Consider the following 21,846-nt stretch of genomic DNA (forward strand, 5'->3'; position numbering starts at 1 on the left):
AACACAAACGAAGATGCCATGTTTGTCAATATTGTTATTAAAGGTGAACCTTTTTACGGAGAAAGATAGACAAAAATTAAAATGTACCAACCAGGTGGTCAAATCTTTGGGAATCAAATGGTTTTTACCTTTTAAATTTTAAAAAACAATTCAAAGCAAATATGAAAGTGATAATTCTAGGTTTAACCCATGGAAAAGGGGTTATCTGAGCTACCCAAAACAGGTTTTGGCTTCCAGTTAAGCGGCATGATGAAATACTCTTCTTACTTCATTGCTACACATGGCTAGTCTTTTCAACTTTTTTTTTTCCTTTATTTTATATTTAAAAAGCTAGTAGAATATATATATATATATATATATATATATATATATATATATATATATAAAGATAACTTTTTTTAGATCAACGACCAGATATTATAGGTGTATTGGTAAAAGGATAATTTTTTTTTAGATCAACGACCAGATATTATAGGTGTTAAGGTAAGATGGAGATGGATCGTAGCACATGGTGGAACCCAAGGACAAAAAGCATATATGAGTGAGTAGTAGCTGGATGAGCGGTCAATGCCGAAGAGAAGAGAGACAAAAAGAGTTGTTTTTTAGTGTCGTATGTCCAAGCGAAAACTTCTTATACATCGGATCACCCTGCTTTTAGATTCAGCCTCAGATCAAATAAAAATTTATTCAAAATTATTTTTTTAATATTGAAAATAAGAAAAATAAATTTCTGTTCAACTGAAATAAAAAAAACTTTACAAATATTTTAAAACCATAATTAGGAATAAAAAGTTGAGTAAAAAGAACTTGAAAAGTATATGCTCTGCCATGAAAAGGGCGAACCTTTGAAGGAAGGGAGACACGCGCCTTTGTTTATTTTCCACGATGCACCGACCCCTCTGCCATTGGCACGTGCGCACGTGACTTGCCTTCTCCTTCCCCCAGCCTTTTCCGCCCTCGTTCCCATACCGCCCCTGCAGTCCGGACAAAATTACCAACCCTGCCACTCCCCGCAAAGTGCATTTTCTCAAATGTTCGTTGATTATTTCTAATTTTTTATGATCTTGCATGCATAGGACCACAACGAGCGACATTGATGCCACGGCTTCTGTCTCCATCACCGATCTTCTTGGCTCGTTATAAACCCGTTCATTGATTCTTTTCCATTTTGCAGCCTCGAATTTACTCCTTGCTCTTATCAACTTTGAATGTCTAATTATTGATGCATGTCACAAACATTTGATGTGTTGTTTTTTTTTTTTTTTCGCGAAAATGATGCTCGAAAAGTTATGTCGGATTCAATAAGATCGCGCATTAAACATAATTTCATGCATTTATTTAGATACAAATAGGACAGTAGTGCTCTTTTGAGACAGTGGCGGAGCCAAAAATTTGACCGGATATCTGCAGTTCAACTAAGTATAGAACTTCTTTACGTCTGGTGCGTTTGAAGTTGTTGGGTATAAGGTGGGCAATTTCTCGGGTTTAAGGGCCACTAAAACTTTTCATTTGCCGACTCAAAATCAGATCCATTAAGCCAGATCCAATAAAGAAAAATGGATTAAGGACGTGTTTGTTTGTGTGGACAAAGTGTTCGCAACATGAATTTGAGAACAGATTATTTCACTTTTTGTTCATCCTCCCTACCTCAAAATCGGCGCCTTCTATATCGAACGTTTTCCTCAGATTACTAAGAATAGATCTGGGAAACTTTTCTTCCTTTTTCTCTCACAAGCAAACACTGCATGGAAGCATTTAGAACTTAACAAGTTCTTGCATGGCTGAAAAGGCCAAGAAACTTGAGAAGTTCTTCATGTGGCAAAGTCAAGTATATATATGAAGCAAGTGGTGTCCAATTTCCCGACATTTTAGCAAAACTGAAGCTAAGTTTGGCAAAGATAGATCTGGTTTTGCTAATCTGATGCTTTGTTCATAGAGCTATGGGGATCACTTGACAGAAGACACAGAACAAATCACTCTCTAAAGTAATTCAGAATCTCCACCATCCATTTTCATCACATATGATGATTAATATAAGTACCAATAATGTACTTTTGATGGGTGCCTTCAATCTGCATAGAAAATAGTTGAATGAAGCCAAACGGTACGTCTGTTTGTATCTGCTTTCTTTATAATCGGGGATCGACCAATGATAGTTTTTTGAACTGGAAGCAAATTATTATCAAAATGATATAAGCATATCACCAATATAAGATAGAGTCAAAGAAGGTGAAACTCTCATGATGAATCTCTCGTGATTAAGGGGAAAAAGAGAAGAAGTGACAAATTAGAGTGTTGTGTTTGACTATCATCACGGCCAAAACAATTTGGAAGAAAAGATTTAAAGCCTAGATTCTTGTTCTTAGAAGAGCTGAAAGCCGGATGTTGCGGCTATATTTTGGCCGGAATTCCATTGTTTCAAGTTTCCGATTCTCCGTCTCCGTCCTTCTATCGTATTTGTGTTTCTTTATCTATACTTTTCTGTGGAGAAGCCAGATTGTATATAATCAGCACTATATTTTCTAATTTCTCAATTAAAAAAAAGTATATATATATATTATAATTGAAATAAAAATAAGAACGATAAAAGTAAAGCAAGAGTAAGATAAGGGCGAAAGAGCTGTAACCATAATGGGCTTTTAATTAAAAAAGTGAGAAAAGGACAGAGTTTCCCATTATCTCAACACACACACATATATATAAATTGGTAGAAAATCAGACCAATAAGTCAGGGACAAAAACAAAACTCATTAAATATGATATTTAAAAAGTTTTTTTTTGTAATCTAAAGGATAAGTTAATGCAAAATATCTATTAAGTTGATCTTAAGGATAAGTTCATGCAAAATATATATTAAGTTGATCATTTTTTGGGTATTAATAGTACTTTATAATAAAAAAATGAGCGGCTCTCATACCATTTACATTTTGATAATAGAAGAATCAACCTTTTTCATAAAAACAACCTGATTCATGTTTTATATCAAAATAGGTTTTATAAGTATACTAGGATGTTTACATGCATCTCTCTCTCTCTCTCTCTCTCTCTCTCTCTCTATATATATATATATATATATATATATATATATATATATATATATATATATATATATCATGCAAAGACATATTAAATAGCCATTTGGTCTCAAAAGTTTCCAGAAAAACTTTTTAGGAATGAATTGTGGTGTCCATATCGAAACATATTGAACTGCGTGGTGAAAGATATAGAATTGCATGCTCCATGCCGTTGTATGGGTAACAAGAGAGACAGATGTAGCCGATGAAATGGAAATTAATTAACAAAAACTGGTGGCGAGACGGACGTCAACAAGCATTGCAAAAATCTGCAACGAAAAACCAGACAGGTGCAATTGCGAAGTAAATGCAATGGGCTAGCGAGAGAGAGAGAGAGAGAGAGAGAGGGCGGAACTAATGAGCGATCAATCAACTTCGTTCGGCGCAAGTGCATACACTCGGCTTCAACATGATTTGTTCAGTAAAAATCAAACTTTAAGGGACAATTTGACATTAAGAACAGGTATGAATGTTGAATCTATCTCAAAATTAAGATAGATTCATGAAGTACAAGAACTTGTTTGAGATAGATTCATGAAGTACAAGAACTTGTTTGATAAACTTGGAATAGATTCATAAAACAACAACACTTACACATGTTAGTTCTAATACCAAATATCGGCTAAGAGTTTTTTTTTTTTTTTAAGATAGAAATTCAAACATTATGCATTAGAATCGTATGCTTTTACCATTAGCCTACCAAATCAGATCAAATTGGTAAGTATGATTTCAACGTACTTGGAATACAAGGAAAAAAAATTTCTACTCGTGAGTTCCGTACCTTCGTTAGTATCAAATATTGAAGCTTTGAACAGGAGGAGCTGTCTTTGGGAGGGCATCTTCCAAATTTTGTACTTGGACTCGAGCTGGTATGTTTCCGTAATTTGTGACAACTTGGAGGGCTAATGCTCCCACTGCTTTACCCATCTGGGTTTCTTCCCTATAGGCCAAGGATAAAGCCTGTTCCCCGCTTGTCCCCCCTTCTAACATAAGCAGCCTCCCCCCCTCTCTCTCTCTCTCTCGCTCTCTGTCTCTCTCTCTCCCTCAGAGGATTCCAGGATTACGACCGAGTAAATTTTCTTTGGAGTTTTAGTTGCAGAGTAAATCTATTGCTCCTTGCTCAAGGAAAAGAGAGGTAACGGGAACGAGGGAACGGGGAAAGAGAAAAAATGGTGGGCTCAGACAGGAGCAAGGAGGCGGTTGGAATGATGGCTCTTCATGAAGCTCTCAGAAATGTCTGCTTGAATTCTGACTGGGCTTATTCTGTCTTCTGGACCATTAGACCTCGACCGTACTCTCTCTTTCTCTCTTGCTCTCTCTGATTGCCAATTCTGGTGAGAAAACTACCACTTCTAATGCTGGTTCGTTTCTGCTTACGTGATTCTTGGTGATTACAGGAGGTCAAGGGGTGGTAATGGATGCAAAGTTGGTGATGACAATGGTAGCTTGTAAGTTGACGTTGCGGAGAATTTAGTTTCTCTAAGAACGGAAAGGAAAACTGTTGTTTTCGTCTAAGAGATTTCTTTTGGTGATTTTGTTGCAGGATGCTCATGTGGGAAGACGGGTTCTGTAAACCGAGGGTAGCAGAGTGTCTGGAAGATCTTGACGGGGATGATCCTGTTAGAAAAGCTTTCAGCAAGATGTCCATTCAGTTGTATAATTATGGAGAAGGGTGGGTAGTTGGTAGGTGTTAAAAAAAGAAATTGTAAAGGTCAATAAAAGTATTTAATAAGTGAACCGGGTTTAATTTTTGCCTTTCGGTTTTTCATCAAACGATGTGAAACTTTTTACCAGACTGAGTGATTGATGGATTATTACCATGAACAGTTTGATGGGAAAGGTTGCATCTGATAAATGCCACAAATGGGTTTTCAAGGAACCTTCTGAATGTGAAACCAACATCTCCAACTACTGGCAGAGTTCATTTGATGCAGTAAGAATCATGTCATTCTAAAATTAACTCACTTTTATCTCTTTTGATGTCCTGCCATTTTTAACTTCCAGTTCTTTTTCCTCCATCCAGCTCCCTCCTGAATGGACAGATCAATTTGCTTCTGGGATCCAGGTACAGATTAAGCACTCCAAAAATTCTTCATCTGGGTTGCCACCTTCTTGCTTTCAAGTTTCACCCCTGATTTTGTCGAGCTTTTTCAGACCATTGCTGTGATTCAAGCTGGGCACGGACTTCTGCAACTTGGATCTTGCAAAATCGTAAGCTCGTTTGCGAGATTTCACTGCTTAACTTCTCTATTGGACTCTTTCTCTTGGGCCTATTTAGCTGAATACGACTGAATATCCAGGTTCCTGAAGATCTGCACTTTGTGTTGAGAATGAGGCACACTTTTGAGTCTCTTGGATACCAATCAGGGTTCTACCTTTCCCAGCTCTTCTCTGCAACTAGAAATGGATCACTATCGTTGCCCTCTAACCTAACCAAGCCGACCATACTGAACCATCCTCCACCCATATTCAACTGGAACCAGAGAGCTCTGCACTCTGCTGCGGTACCCACCACGCCCATTGGTCCTCCCAACTTTCCCAATGCTCCAAGAGCCACCTTGCCGCCAACCGATGAAACCCAGCTCTTCCTCTTTCCACACGCACCCGAATCGCAGATCGACGAAATGATGGTCGATCACGACGCCGAGATCAAATGGCCTAGTGGCTTGTCATTCTTCAGCGCACTCACCGGCCGAGCAGAAGAGAGCAAGCTTCTTTTCGGCTCGGAAAGCATCGGCGAATTGGGTGAAATGGGGGCGGCTGCTCAGGGAAGGCCTAGATCATTGCAGCAGCAGTTGGTGGTCGGGAAGAACCTGAATTCGAGCTCGAATTCGCCTGCAAGCATGTGCAGCACCATGGGAGATTCCAAGGCATTCGCCAGAGGTTCGGACGCCATGGCCGCCGAGAATGTGAGCGTGACGGAGTACCTCAGCTTGGAGAGCCACGGGATCAACAATGGAGAAAGGTTGAAGAGAATGGAGAACAAGTTCAAGAGGAGCTTCACAATGCCTGCAAGAATGGGTTCCTCAACTGTCGAGAGCAACCATCATCGTCAAGCTGAGGGCTACAGAGGACCAGAGGTTGGAATGTACTCGGAGATCATGGAGTCGTTCCTGGACTGAGCAAACGTCTTAGCCTTTCCCTGCCAGCCAATTGTCTTCTGTATTTTCTTCCTTTTTTCATTGTAATGAAGGGAGAGGTGTGTATATAAGAGGGAGAAAGGACCTGGATCACTCCCTTCTTCTCCATCGTGTGACTTCTGCTCATTGCCTAAGATCATGTGACAGCATTTGGTTAGTGCTCCTGATTCATCTCCCCATTCTTCACGTTCGAGCATGAAATCCATGTTTCTTATTTCTTCAAGAAAAAAAATGCTCCCTTTTTTACTTCCAGTTTGGTTTTATGTATCTTAAGTTTGGATATGTAAACCAAAGAATCAATGATTTAATGTATATATCAATGAATTTAAGTAAATATAAGAATTATATAAACTGATCTACTTGCTGTTCAATCAACTTGATTGACAGTTTAATTAATTTTTCAAAGTAAAAATTGTCATTCGTTTCTTTTAAAAATATTTTTACACGCACTACCTACCTTATTAACCACCAATCAGGTTAATCAAAGAGTTCATAATCACTGCACATAGTTTTGACATTTATTCATATTTACTCAGTTCATATATATATATATGTGATGGTGGATTCCACCTTCAACTTTATAGGCTGTCTGACCGGTAGATGAATTCAAAACATTTAAATCCATGTGTGAAGAAAATCATTGAAAATAAATGTGCAAATTAAATTTTATAAAGAATAAAAAATCAACACCATAAAGTTCAAAACCTACAATGATCATAAAAGCTTATCCACACATCTGATTTTGACTAGGGTTCATCTTTGCAGTGTAAAGTAATTGTTAAGCATAGTGAATAATATTTTAATGTTCGTCATTTAATTTGTATATGTGTGTGCGTGGGAGAGACGTACATCTCTCAATTTAATAAACATAGGTTGTTGACATTTTCCGGAGACGAGCTTGGTTATTAATGCATATCCCTAGAAAATCTTAAGATGAAATGATAAACATTTTGCTCCATCACATACAAAACTTTATATATAATGTGGACATCTTCGCAAGGATGACTTTACATGCTTGATTTTGTAAGAATCAAAACTCTTCAATTTCAACACCATTGCGTGCGTAACTTTATCAACGAAGTTCTAAAGTCGGTTTAAAATATTTCTTGTTAACTTTGAGGCTGACGAACTTTGGGGAGACAGGGGCACACACTCCGGGCATCGCGCTCTAAACCTTTTTTTTTTTTTTCAATCTAAAGGTTCTAATTTTTGACCTTACAGGCCATTTTTCTCCACAACAAAGAAACCACTTTGAAGAACTTAACCGCATTCGCTTCAAAGTAGAAAGTGACTCGACTTAATTGGTCTTACTAACTGGTGAAAGTTTGGTCGTCAGTTTGATTTTCGTAGGTGTTCTTTTTTTGTACTATAATACATGGCATCTCCGTTGATAGGTGCTCAACTCTTCACTTAGGTCTCGAACAGTCCGAAACCCCAGAGTCAGAAATGAATGAGAGATTGAAGTGACGAACTTCACGGCATTCGCTGCAAAGTGGAAAATCACTCAGCTCACCATTTAGCAAAATTGGTCTGACCAACCAATGAAAGTTTGGTAGTCAGTTTGATTTTCATAGGTATTATTTTTTTGAACCGTAATACATGACATCTTAGTTGATAATCTTAGTTGATAAGTGTTCAACTCCCCACTCAGGTCTGAAACAATCCCAAACAAACCCGAGAACCATAAATGAAATAGAGCGCGGCTTCCATCTTTTCTGGATATTTTCAATTTCCCCCCACCATTGAATACCAGTGAGAACTGGATAATAGACGGTCACTCAGATCTGCGGTTGCATTTTTGAAAGCATGAGTAACAATATTAGTGGGAGGCGACGTAAGAAGTTGGATGTGGCTGCAGGTATTAGCTGCAATCAAGGCGGGAATCGAGGGGGGGGGGCTTTAGAGAAGTGCCCTGGTACACATGCAATTGCAGCAGCGTTGCCTGGTAGTTTACCAGTCAAAGCAAAAAGCTTGGTGTCTGCTGCCTGCCGATTGCAACTGTTGATAGGAGTACGGCAGAAATCCAGGCCTTTTTCAAAGTGGAATTTTTGCCTGCAGACATTATCTTTTGCTTCTTATTTTGAAGAGAAGCTCTTTCTTTACTGGTTGATCAACGAAGATTTACTTGGCATTTGAATGACACTCCAAAAACCAGGTTATACGAGCCAAATATGATTGGTTTTACCTCTAAAATAAAGTTTTAAGAGCGTTCCTAGTACCATTAAGCAATGGCCGAGGCGGAGAAACTTTTTGGAGAGCACTTATTCACAACAACAGTTAGCTTCTGCCATGATGTATCGGCAACCTGGACTTGTGCTCTCAGCCTTAAATTGAACTGTTAAACTTTTGATGGTTAAATAGTTATTATGAGATTTTGATGTTTTTCATGGTCTCTTAGTAGGGCTGCACACGAGCCGAGTCGAGCTCGAGCTCAGCTCCAACTCTAACCGAACTCTTTATAACAAGCTCGAGCTCGACTCAACTACACAAAATCGAGCTCAAACTCTACTCGTTTAACACGTGTAGACGTTCATGTGGTGTTACTTGTGAAAATTTGTTTTTACCCTAAAAGTTGAAATCGGTAAATCGATTTTGGCAGTATTATATAGAGTATCAGTTTGCGAGTCGAATTGAGTGTAAACAAGTTAAGTTCCTGAAACTCGAATTCGACTCATTTATCATTTCGAGTGTGTTTGTAAGCTTGAACTCAGCTCGTTTATAAACAAGTTGAGAACGAGCTGAGTTTTTTTGAGTTGGCTATCTCTCAATTGTTTCACCAAAAGTAAAAGGCGTGAAGTTGAAATTTGGGGAACTGGGGGATCGCATGGAATAACCCAATGAAAAAAAGGGGTTTGACTGGGAACATTTCTCCCCCCTTTCTCACCAATCACGTTTCCTGGATCCGGATCTGTCGCCGATGCTCCAGACTGACGCGATTAGCCGCCACACGTGACTTTCCTTTCCTTCGCAATTAAGATGCCAACCGTTCGAATCCGAGACCACTAAACGCATTAAAAGATCCGGTAAGACTTTCCGAGCTTAGATAAGGGAGATTAATTTTCTCGCCGGAAATTAGAGCCGATATGACGGAGACGGGCAAAACTCTCTTACCAGATGGCTCCAAAACTTGCGGCGCAATCCGAAAGGACAAGACGGCACAGTGCAGAAAAGTCCAAAGAGTGAATTCCTTTTTAGCCGATGAATCGTTTTCCATCGAACTGCACGGTGCCGCAGCAGATATGTTCCTCACGCATTCAGGAAGGAAGCGAGAAGGTTCATCTGTCAATCGTCAGGAAACGCACCACAGACAAGGATTTCACGGTCCTTGGGAATACCTTCCTGTGTTTCTTTTATCATGGAAAACTGGGAATTCGGTTCAAAACTTTGTTTCCTTTGGGGAAGTCTGGACAAATTCTTGGGGCCAACATATGATCTTAAACTGTGTGTGAATATGAAGTCCCAAGGTACAGGAACTAATGAGTTTCTTTAAGAGGTACCCATTTAAGTCATGCCCACTATCCATTTTAAACCATAACATTCTTCAAATTTGGCTTTTTCTACTCACTTAAGTCATGCCCAGTTTTATTTCTATGTAACTGAAGTTTAGTACGTCCGACCCACTTGATTTTTTCTTCTCTTAGCATTGACTTGGGGAAGTATATATCCTATGCATGTTTCTCTCTAGACAGGAATGAACAATAAATACATATAAGATAGAGAAAAAGCATGCAACTACGATCAAGTACAGCTCTCTCTCTATAGGTTTAGATATAATTTAACAGTGATTTGAAGTCAAGTGGTACTTGTGTTTAATAACAATGTTCACATTTCATGAGCAAAGCAATGTGGTATAAATTTTTGGGTTTAAATTCGCAGATAGTCCAATTTTTCATGGAGATCTGAATCTTGGTACTTGATAATTGATATATATGTAGTTTGCATTCTTTGTGTAAGACGACATCGAGATAATCAGATATAGTAACTATCCAGTAATTAAGTTGATATTGACACCCTCTACAAGTTGGCCTCCTGTTGTAAGGAACCACAGGGGAGGATAGAAAGAACATCTTCATCCACAGACTGGAACCGATGTGGGCTGTTCCTTGGACTTTGTAGCAGTTACTTGTCAACATAGTTGTTTCTTTGAACAGGCCAAGATATGTTTGGAGTTGGGAATACAAAACATCAACCTCTTGGATCAAAGGCGGAACTTTGATGTACTCTATTCTTTATCCTTATCGGATCCTTACCTGCTGATCCAGTATTGGATCTCTAACATTTACATGGACCAAACCCTGTTCAATATTCCAAGTGCAACAATAGGTTATCTCATAGCTCAAAGTGAGACCCGAAGGCTCCTCCATTCCCCTCCAACTTCTAGTGTTGTTTGGACTGCATCTACAATACTGAGGGGCACTAATAGGTAATAAAAGGAAGCGTATGGGTCCGTGTGGGCAGCAGCCCATACACCCCCTGCATGCTTAAGTTTTAAAGATGCATGCATGCTTTAGTGTTATCTTGGTTAATTTGACGGGTTTACTTAAACACATCATAGAATTCATGAAAAATAAAACATTCAAACCAACAAGAAAATAAAGCATCATAGATCATTTTTGAAACTGATGGAAAGTTTTAATCAGTATAAACGGACTTTCGTCGATGAGTACGTACTGCTAGTAAAATGGAAAATTTAGTGCCCGTAAGAACTCGTCATTAAGTGTCTGAGATTTACCAACGTGCAACTGAGGGCCGTCAACAAAGATCAAGATTTTCCTGTGCGGTTGGTTTTCCGTGAGTAAAAGTTGAAGCATACTGACGTTCTTCATATCCGTCGCTAGAAATTTCAACAACACAGTTTATACAGTGAAAGCCGCCAGTGACCGTTTCCTCGTTTTTACTTACACTTTCATCCTGTCAATAAATCTTCCATTTCAATAGACTTTAACAACTAAATTGCAGGAAAAGTGCGCAATTCGATCGGCACGGGATGTCGTCACTACGTATATTCATGAAACCCAACTGCCGCGGTCACAATCGCCAACAAAACTAGAGAGAGAGAGAGAGAAAAAGAGAAGTATTCAAGCTAGTCGACGGCTTCTCGCTTCTTGTTTCTTGATCAGTTTCATCCCATCGTTTTCTTGTTCACGACATGAAGAAATCCGCGGCGCTCAGGCAAGTCTGGGAGGAAAACTTCTACAGGGAGCAGGAGTTCATCAGGCAGGTGGTCCTTCGCCACAACTACGTCACAGTCGCCACTCGAGTCATTCCCCTCCCGACGGCGCCCAGCCCCGCTTCCTCCCCCGCCGGCGCCACCCTTCCCACCTCGGATGAGAACTACGCCTTCTTCCGCCAGCGCGCCAATGCCATGAGGCTGCTGCAGCTTGGCCTCACCTTCTCAGACGAGGGCGGCAACCTCCCCAAGGACCCCATGACAGGCGAGAGGTACACCTGGGAGTTCAACGTCAAGGTGGCGAAGTCTATGGACGAGATCGACGCCGTCTTCCGGCAGCACCTGACGGAGAAGGGCATGGACGTCGACTACAACATGAAGAACGCCATCCACCCGGACGTGCTGTGCATTGGCTTGTGGTGCATGGATACGCTCATGAAGGAGCGCATCCGTTGGGTCGTCTTCAGCGGTTGGGCCGCCTTCAGCCCGCTGCTCAACATCATGAGGTCGGTGACCGGAAACCGTAAAAATTTCATCCAAATCACATTCTTGAACTGATCCTTTCCTCAACCGATTCTTAATCTACAATTTAGCTTGAATAGGCATAACTTTCTCTATTGACAACATTGGTGGCGATCGATCTCGGATCTGTTCGAAAATGTGATTTGCTCTCAATCTTTCAGAGCGGAGGAGCAGCTGCCGGAGCGGCGGGAGGCATTCCTGGACTTGGTGAAGTTGTATTTCCCGAAGTTCTACGAAGTGAGGCAGCTGATGTCAGGCTGCGGCCTGTCGGGAACGCTGGAGGAGACGGCGAACGTGCTGGGCGCGGGCGTCACCGACGGTGAGATGTTCAACCAGGCAGGGCCCGACAGCCTGCTCACGCTGCTGGTGTTCCTGGGGCTCAGGAAAAGGCATTTTGGGCGGGGAATACCGGAAGAGCAAGCCAACTTGATCATGTCCATCAGTTAAGGAGTTATTTCCTTGAGAGAACATGCTGAGCTCAATTCTTCTGGTTAATTTCCTTGTCTTCCTTCACGTTGGTGCTTCTGGTTTCGTGTTTTTTCATGGCAGGGAACTTTTCTGTTCTTTTTCTGCTCGCATGGAGATTTTTCTTGTGTTCATCGCATATCTTTCGCTGCATGGGAATTGAATCTCATGTTCGACTCAAGAAAAAAGAACAACAAAGTTTTCTCCTCATCGATGGTATTCTATGATTTGTTCTTGCGTTTTATATTTGCAGGTAGAAGGCAAAATTATCAAGCTTCTACTAATTCTTTCAAACAATATCATGGTGGAACCATGAATTCGATTAAGCAACATTCAACTAATCAACTAGCGTTAAGATCTGTGTATCCTAATCTGAACCTCATCTTATTCGGATTCACTCTAACTTGATTACCAGAATTGACGTGCCGCTCTAGTATCAGCTGCTAATTCTGTATTCAATTAGAAATAGGTGCACCGAAGCATGTATACGTGCAACAATAAGCAATTAAAGTAAGAACTTCTCCATGAAACATTATATTTACTTTGAGAAAAGGAATTCCATTAATTAGATTTTTTTTTATCATGATTAAAGAAAATGAAGCTAATCATGTTTTTGAATTCCTTAGTGAGTGCAGTATGAAATGAGGGTCTTAATTATGTGATATGATGCATGCAAGTGGTACTAGGGCTGCTTGCTCTTGTAAGGGCAATATAAATTCCAAACACCTAATTAAATCTTATTAAAACCTAGAACATCTGACTATAGTGAGCAGGAACTAATACGGAAGCTGTTATATGTTCGTGGAGGCCATTCTTGGTGTACCTCCCCAATTGAGAAGGTACATGTAGCGTATATTTCAGTGACATTATTTCATTGGACCTAAACAATTTGTTGGTAGTGCCAAACGGCCTTTAAAGAAACTGAATTATTTGGTTGTTTGGATTGTAAACTCACTCCATTTGCCAATAATAATAGGAAAAACCAAAGTACCTCTTTAACATCGAGGATGTGAAATCCTCTGACCATCCAGTTCTCTATCCAATCATAATTAACTGTATCGAACATTGTCTTAAGAAAGGCCAAAGAAATCCAAGGATCCCTTAATGTCTTGAATTCTTATAATTCAAGACTACTAATCCATGGGTCCAATTATGTTTCGTTGATTCAGAAAACATCTGCCGAATTTCGAAACATTACAAACTATGTCTTTTGTTTGAATCTTATCACTCCAACCATATTTACTACAACTATAGAAATGCTATAAATTGTGGCGGCATTTACATGATATATAATCGGGTGTGAGAAAAGTGAGTAAATAAGTTCACCATTTCCACTAAATTATTTATAAAAAACCATGTTTTGGGTGTATCGCTAGAACACATAAACCAAAGAGCTCAATACAAAATTTAGTTTTCACGAGACCAAGTTTCAACAAAACTGAGATCTTGATGATGCCGTCCAAACGTTTCATACCTTAGAAATTCTTTTCAGACCAACCATGAGTATATGTTTATGAATGGGTAAAAGTAATATTTAAATTTTTATTTTTAAATGATAAGTTAAAAATGGAAAAATATAATTAAAAAGTAAAATAAACGTAGCACCCTTGAAATAGATACATACAATCACAAACTTTATTTTAAAGTCGATGAATAAAGGAGTGAGAAAAGCGACAGCGCGTTTCCAGCCGCACATTTTCTGACGCGGGGACGGTGGACCCGCGAGCGCCTTCGATCGAGAGAGAGATGGTGGGTACCCAACGGGATCCCATCTGCCTCCGTGGTGGTGGGCTGGCTCTGGCTCACCAGCTAATCTGGACCCTGGCAATTCTGCGTTCGATCCCCTGACGAGGACAAAGGATGATAGATGTACGCAGATAATTGCCACGAAACCAGCTGCGCCTCTAGATGGACGGTCGGTAGGGGCCATGCCTGATATTTCTCTGTCCTCCTTTCTACATCCCTCCCCTCTCCTAGAAGCCTCTTATGCCTATTACCAGGCGGGGATGGTTTAATTTCTTTCTTTCTTCGTTGGTTTTAGATGAATGGCGTTTCTCTTGGATACTGGGATTGGCATGGTTTTGATGGCCTTTCGAGAGTAAGAAAGTGAAGAAGGGGAGGAGGAGACAGGGAAGGAAGGTTGGATTGGAGAAGAGACCAGATTGGTTTTGTGTTTCTTGCCTGTATCCGAAAGAAGATTAATCATCTCGGAGATTGTAAGGAAATGGGGAGAGTATATGTCGTGGAGTTGGAAGGGAAGATCTACAGATGTAAATTCTGCCTCACCCACTTGGCGCTTCTAGACGACCTAGTCTCCAAGGTCTCTCTCTCTCTCTCTCTCTCTCTCTCTGGTTCATTTCTGTATATGTGCTATGCTCTCTTCCATAGTGATTTTTATGTTATGTGATCTGCTTGTGGATTTTGTGGTTCTTTCTTTATGTGGCTATCGGTTTCTCCCCGTTTCTGTAGAATTTGAGGGATAACGTTGCTTCTCTTGGTAGTTTGACTGTGTGATTTTGGGATTTATGCTACCTTGTGGTTCTTTCTTTATGTGGTTATCAGCTTGTTTGGATTGGGAGGAGAGTGAGGGGAAGGAAGGGAAAAGACAGATTTACTTGTGCTTGGATGGCTAATTAAGGAGGAGGAAAGGAAGGTATCAAAAGTTATTGTGTTCGAATGAGAAGGTAAGGAAGAGGAGGGAAAGCAAAAGAAAAAAGACATAGTATGTCTCCAATGCCTCTAAAAATGGAGAGATTGGGAGGAAAGGAGTGCTCAGTCTAAAAGATGACAAATATGTCCCTCACTCTCACTCTTCCGTGACTCCATCTCTTCAATTTGTTTACTGCCATAAAGTAGCATTTCTCTATCTCTATCCTTATAGGGAAAGACCTGCTTTACAAGCTTAGCAAATTCTTAGTGCTCTATTTCTTTCATTTTAAATATGTCTTTTTTACATACATGCGTATATAGGCTAGAACATACATGCATATATAGGCTAGAAGAAAAATACTGGTGCAAATTGCATAACAGCTTAAACTCATATATTATTCCTTAAATCACTCTAAAACTAAAATGAAAGGAAATAAAATAAAATAACTTACAATCGTATTTTAATCATTAAAATTTCATAACTTAGTTAGCATTCAATAATTAACATGTAAGTAATACACACACATATATATATAATATTGATATAAAAATAAAAATAAGCATTAAATTAAAAAAAGAAACATTGAATGAAAACTAATATAACTAATTGCATTTTAATCAACCCCAATCCGCTTTTTCTTTTTGTTTTTCTTTTTTTGAGAGACAAAGCAAGAGAGAAAGATATATCTTGGGTGTGAAAAATAAATAATTTTTAAATAGTATTTTTGAGAACTTTTTAAGGCCTCATGGGTACCACATTTGTATGTCAACTTTAAGTTGATCAAATTCATAAATGAGATATTAATGCCATTTTGAAAAATTTATAATCGAGATTAATAATACGCGAAGTGTCTTTCGTGCAGCTTTACTGTTAACTCTGAATGCCAGATCCAAATTTTTATTAAAGAGTATGAAAGCCATGAAAAACAAGATACAAGAAATTACTCCCTCATAATAAAGTAACAGAGTATTTGATTGCGAGAAGAACTTCAAGCTAACATTGTGGTCCAAACTCCAAACTATCCTTGGATTCATACATGGTGTAGGGACCATGGGGACAATGTCAGACTCAAACCTTCTTTCCCTTCCTTTTAACAAAAATGTGTTTCACAGGATCAACACCATCATGAATTTAAGTAGTCTTTGATAGGCATTTTGCACTCCAAAGTGTAATAAAATAGTATTTTCAACTGAATCGTAGAGGCAAAATTATCTAATATTTGATAGAAACTTGTATATGGTTGCATGATGTAAGGAAGCCATGTACACCACATTTAATGTGGTCAATTAAAAAGCCGAGGTAAAAAAATGGGATAGTTGCACCAAATAGGAGTATTTACAAGCTCAGCTGTAAGCACTATTGTAAAATCAAACTCAAGAGTATTAGGGGCATTATGGTCAACAAACTTAAATTCTTTTCTTTCCTTTCTTTTATATAGCTAAACAAAAGTGATATTTTGACAACTCCTTTCATTTTCCTTTCCATCATCTGCAAACAAACTTTTATAATAGCTTTTTTTTTACTTTTCTTTTATTTTCTTTCGTTCTCCATTATTAATTTCTCATTTCCTTTCCTTTTCATCCTTTAGTATCCTTTACTTTCCCTCCATCTAACCATAGTGATAAAGGGTCATTGTTCACTGCTTATTTGAGCCCTTGGCCCAGTACGTCTATTGTGCTTCTGATTACGGACTAGAAAAACAATTAGGTGTCTCTGGCTAGGTGCTGATGGATTCAAAGAATGACACTTGGCAGGAAGCTTATTACGTGTATTGATTGGAGATGCCTAAGAGTTAATTGACTGCAATCTATTAGTTGAAGACTTGAAGTGTTACATACAAGGTGGTAACATACAAGGTGGTAAGATAATTGTGAGCATGGATTCCTCAGATGGGTTCTGCACTTCTTGTGATTGCCTAGGTTCATATTAAAATACTTATCTTTGAGAAAAAGGATTTAATGCCTTAATGTTTTGATACCTGCAATCTTTTCCTGGGAAGCTTCTATCCTCAAGTGGACTGCCACGGTTGGGCATTAATTAGAATAATGTTAAGTCGGAAGCACATGCACCTTGTGAATTTGAAAACTAGATAAATGAATCATCATCACTTTCTAGGCTAGAGGCAATTTTGTTTCAAAAGCATAATTATGAATGATCGGTCATCAAACATTAGGACGGAGCACTTTAATGCTCTAAGAAATTTTTATGCGCCTAAAGATTTCTCATCTTGTTTGACTCATTTAGGATGATAGGAACCATATGGCATTGGCTTTTGGGCACTTATGAAGAGTTTCCTAAAAAGTGTACCCAAGCTTCTAGCCAGTAGCCACCATTTTTTCAACTAAGTGAAGGCTATTTCTTTTACCTGATATTGTTGTTATCCTTACTACATCTTGTCATCATTACTATGATCACCATTGCCATCACATTCTCGAGTATAATAGTTATTATTGCTGCTAAACAGGTATCCTTTTATTGATTGTCTTTGTCTACTCATACAGTTTTTTACACACTTCTGCTTCTAAATATAACTGTGATGGACATGGCCTATGCTTCTGACTTTATGATATTCTAAGTTTGAAATTGTCTATTTTGGTCATCAATTTATATAAATGATTAATTGACCTGCTAACTGATGAGTAAGATTGCATGAGAAGCTATTTCTACTGGGTAAATGGTATGGTTCATTTAAGAATAACATGCAGGTATGTTACTGCTTATGTAAAGAAATTCAGAAGGTCAATTCCAGTGACTGATCTAATCCAAGTCATAATTCTATGTTGCTAGTCCCTTGGGTGTTACCTTTGCCTCAATGCTGCATGCCTTGCCCTTCTCTGTGTCTAATCTTTGAATTAATGATGAAATACATGGTCTCTTTGCTTAGAATTATATGCCTTGGCTGCTCTGCCGATCTATATGTTGGTCTGCCAATTTGTCTTGTTATAAGTTTTCTCATGGTTGATCCTCACATCTTCTTTTTTCTTTTAGGCTTTTCATTGTCGTCGAGGCAAGGCATATCTTTTCAATAATGCGTGAGTCAGATTATCTCTCTGGAAAATTTTAACATTCATTGTCTTTAATTGATCATTTGCATAAGTCTTATGCTTGTCATCTATGTCTAGCCCGGAGATTAATTAGATGTTGACATCTGCTTGTTATTTTTCTACATAACTTAGTTTGTTAACTGTAAGGAACTGTTGTGTCACTTGTGTGTGCTTATATCTTCCCTAGTACTTATGGTGCAGGAAATTTACTGCATTATATGTTGCATATTATTGTTGCTTATGCTGTAGACCTTCTATGTTGTTTTCTTTATATTGTTATCAAGAACGGTCCAAAGATGTTTTTACTCGCACCTGGTGATACATACACAGTAAACTTGACTTGCTTCCCCCCTTCAATCCGTGTCAGAGTCTTCAAAGATTGAACGTATCTTTGTCTCTGCACTCTGACTATCGTATAGCCTTTTCTAACATGAATTTTGTAAAACCTTTTCCATGTGTCTTTTGTAAAGGGTGGCTATTAATAGAGCTTATAACGATCACATTCAAGGACAAGAATAGAGGTAGTTGTGGTTGTTCTCCACAAATTTTATCATTGCATTTACCCTTTTATTTTCTCTTCCATTTCACGAAGGTTACATGATACCATAATTGCCGTTTTCACCTGGGACATCATCTATCTGTAGTGTTATTGCAAACCGAAATTTTCCTCCACAATATCTTGTGTTGTCAACAATGGCCAAGACACCTCAATTTAAAATTCTACTAAGACACCCTCAATATAAAATTCTACTCAATGCACTGATGCAGTCTTGCAGAGACATTAGTGTTTGGTGTTTTCATATATCATTCTTTTGTTTATTTGTACGTTGTAACTAGTTCCGAGATCGGTGTCCTATATTATTTATGTGCAGCTTTATTTGAAGGGCATATTTCCCCTTCTGAGATAAGTTGGTGATTAAGAAACCTTAATTTTCAATTAATTCAGTTATTGCTTTCTATCTATTTTCCATTGTTCTTTGTAACTAGAATTGTTTGGTGTGATTTCTGTGGAGATTAGAGTCCGTCATCTAATCGCTGCATCACACACATGCACATGCAAGCAGACAAATACAGACATATTGTGCACAATGAGCCAAGTTACTTCAACTTTCTCAGGTTGATACATCTCCACTTCTATCAAGCTCATGTATTGAACAGGTCAAGCTTGATCATCAGTGATCACCTATCCAAGCTGTACATGACTACATCTAAAGGGGCAACCTTGATCTGCTTTCTTGTAGTTCGAATGGCCTCAACTAATGTGGATCTGGATGAACCAGAAGGGATGTAAATATATGGTACTTGCTACATCCATCACAATAATAAATTAGTGTAATGATTTTCTTCTGCCAGCAAAGGTAGAGATGGAGATCACAGTTTTCAAGTTTTCTGTCTACTTCTTCTGCCTGTTAACAGAGGAAAAACATTTTGAGTGAACCTTAGTGTGGTGGTTAAGCTTCATTCCGGCTTGAGAATGGTGGTTAAGAGTAAGACTGTCTCAAACTTGGGCCAGTCAGTTGTTGACCAGCTTGTAACAGCCAAAGCTTGGCCTTGGCGCCATTTTTTGCATCTCTTCCTACAGACCAATCATGTATATGATACAAGTCTACCATCAGAAGTCCGACGCAGGTTAGTCAAGAGACTCAAGACCTGAAATGATAATTGGTCTAAGTCGATTGACTAAAAATAAGTATATAAACGAACTTATACAGGAATATATATATATATATATATATATATATATATATATATATATAGGTCAGGCATTTATCGGCTGACTAATCAAGATTTTGACTATAGAGGCACAAGCACATCCAGTGAAAACATCTTAATGTTTGTACATGTAGGCAACATGCAATGAACCATTCACATCTTTAGCCATATCTGTGTAGCCTGTAGTGTAAGATATTTTCAAATTCTCATGGATACACCAAGGATCTGTGGTGTGTGTGGAGACCCCTTTTCTGATTGTGCTCTTCTGGTCATACACCATACCTTTGTTAAACATCATGATCAACACACCAAGTGCATTTGTGCTTCTGTGGTCTATGCCTAATCTTTGTTAAACGTCATGACCAAGATCAGAAAACCATTATTAATCAGCTTCCTTCTTGAACTTCACTTGTGCAGAGTGAACATTATCGTTGGAGATCAAGAAGAAAGGCTGATGATTTCTGGCATGCACACTGTAGCAGATATATTTTGCTGCTGCTGTGGGCAAATAGTTGGTTGGAAATACGTAGGTTTCTATGATCTACTTATACTTTTTTTTTTCCCTCCTTTCCAATATCTGATCCATTGCACGATTTCTCTATGTCAAATGCTTTTCTGCAGGAGGCAGCTCATGAGCAGACTCAAAAATATAAAGAGGGGAAATATATTCTAGAAAGGTACTTTGATATTTGATGTTTCTTTATCTTTCCATTCGGAAAATTTACCCATCTAATGGAGGGAAAAGAAGGGAAGGAAAGAGGAAATGGAAAATGAATCATATAATGGATATCCTGGTCGGCTTGTAGTTGTACAATATCTTATCTGCATTTGCATGCCTAATGATGCATTCTTTTGCGGGCCTAATGGTGCAATTTTTTCTGTCTAGAGGGCGGATAATTGATGGAATAGATCCAGAATTGTACCTTGATACGCAAATGGGTGGCAGTGATGCTGAGGATGCTTAGTTCATACGTCTGTGTATGTAATCATGTTAGCTTGTATATAGAGAGATCAGATAGTTGAGTGCTGTTAACGGCTGGGGATACCTTCCTTTTGGTTCCATTATCCCACTGCCCCTCTGTAGAAACCTTTTTTTTTTTTTCCTGTTTTGCGAGGACATTTTTATTTAGCCAAACCTCTATTTCTGTGAGAAAGTTACTAGTTATATGTAATTCAATAATTTCTGAATTTTGGAAAGATTGGACGATCAGGTTATTAGGACCAACTAGGTGGTTATGGTACCAGCTCTCAATGGGCATATGACAAAGTATGAAGGTGTAGACGGATGGTAAATCCCAGGTCCCTGGTTGGAGTTTATCTGGCAGAGAAACAGTAGCTGATCTTTAGTAACAAGCTCCTCATGGCCGTCTAGGTCTACGTATTCAATGACTTGGGGACCTCCTCGCTGGCGTGTGATTCTCAGCTTTGACCTTGAAGGATGGTTTCACACAAACCATGAAATGGAATTTTCGAACTTCTGGTGTCCCGTGAATTTTGTTGTCATTCATGAACGACGTTTCCTGGAGTGCTTTTACAGACATTTTTGCGTGCCCTAGTTAAGTTTTGTAGGTAAAAAAAATGATTGAAATTTTGGAAGAAAGAGAATGGGAGAGAAAAACTCTTCAAAGTGTTGCATGAATTTGAATTTTATGTCTTTGAAAAGCTATGGAAAGAATGAGACATTTTTGGACCATGAGCATGCCCACATTTCCTAGTCGCAATTATGAAATAATAAGCGGATGTTGGATTTCTAGAGTAATTTTTTGCCACAATAGTTGGAGAGCAAGTGGTAAAGAGGGGGCACTTATTAAAGATTATTGGTACGAAGGCCATTGGATTAAGTTCCAGCGTTGTCATTCACGGCAAGGCCCCTCGACGGGATACCATCTTGGTTCTTGTTGGTACACTTGAGCATTTTTGGTATCTTAAACTTCTAAAGGTGAAATTCTCGTGCATTTTTGCGATCTCAAACTCCTAAAGATGAAATCCGAGGTTCATCAAATTTACTGACCAATTTCATTTTGGTTTCTTCATTTATGCCTGTACTTTAGTTAATTTTATACTTAAA

The 21,846-nt window shown here is 38.7% G+C and overlaps 3 protein-coding genes across 3 annotated transcripts; all 3 read left to right on the plus strand.

Moving 5' to 3' along the window:
- Nucleotides 1–4,065: 4,065 nt before the first annotated feature.
- Nucleotides 4,066–6,378, plus strand: LOC116250713 (protein RICE SALT SENSITIVE 3-like). The gene is made up of 7 exons (XM_031624564.2): nt 4,066–4,365; nt 4,472–4,522; nt 4,618–4,746; nt 4,902–5,007; nt 5,098–5,139; nt 5,229–5,285; nt 5,375–6,378. Exons 1-7 carry the CDS (start codon nt 4,244–4,246, stop codon nt 6,194–6,196), a joined length of 1,329 nt encoding a protein of 442 aa, XP_031480424.1. The 5' UTR covers nt 4,066–4,243; the 3' UTR covers nt 6,197–6,378.
- Nucleotides 6,379–11,363: 4,985 nt separating this feature from the next.
- On the plus strand, nt 11,364–12,353 carry LOC116245671 (probable CCR4-associated factor 1 homolog 10). Its single transcript, XM_031617175.1, has 2 exons — nt 11,364–11,890; nt 12,068–12,353. Exons 1-2 carry the CDS (start codon nt 11,364–11,366, stop codon nt 12,351–12,353), a joined length of 813 nt encoding a protein of 270 aa, XP_031473035.1.
- A 1,948-nt stretch (nt 12,354–14,301) lies between these two features.
- Nucleotides 14,302–20,975, plus strand: LOC116263166 (protein yippee-like At5g53940). The gene is made up of 5 exons (XM_031642790.2): nt 14,302–14,691; nt 18,010–18,053; nt 20,196–20,304; nt 20,400–20,455; nt 20,665–20,975. Exons 1-5 carry the CDS (start codon nt 14,596–14,598, stop codon nt 20,741–20,743), a joined length of 384 nt encoding a protein of 127 aa, XP_031498650.1. The 5' UTR covers nt 14,302–14,595; the 3' UTR covers nt 20,744–20,975.
- Nucleotides 20,976–21,846: the final 871 nt, after the last annotated feature.

This window comes from Nymphaea colorata, chromosome 1, assembly GCF_008831285.2.
Source record: "Nymphaea colorata isolate Beijing-Zhang1983 chromosome 1, ASM883128v2, whole genome shotgun sequence".
In the NCBI taxonomy this organism is placed as follows: domain Eukaryota; kingdom Viridiplantae; phylum Streptophyta; class Magnoliopsida; order Nymphaeales; family Nymphaeaceae; genus Nymphaea; species Nymphaea colorata.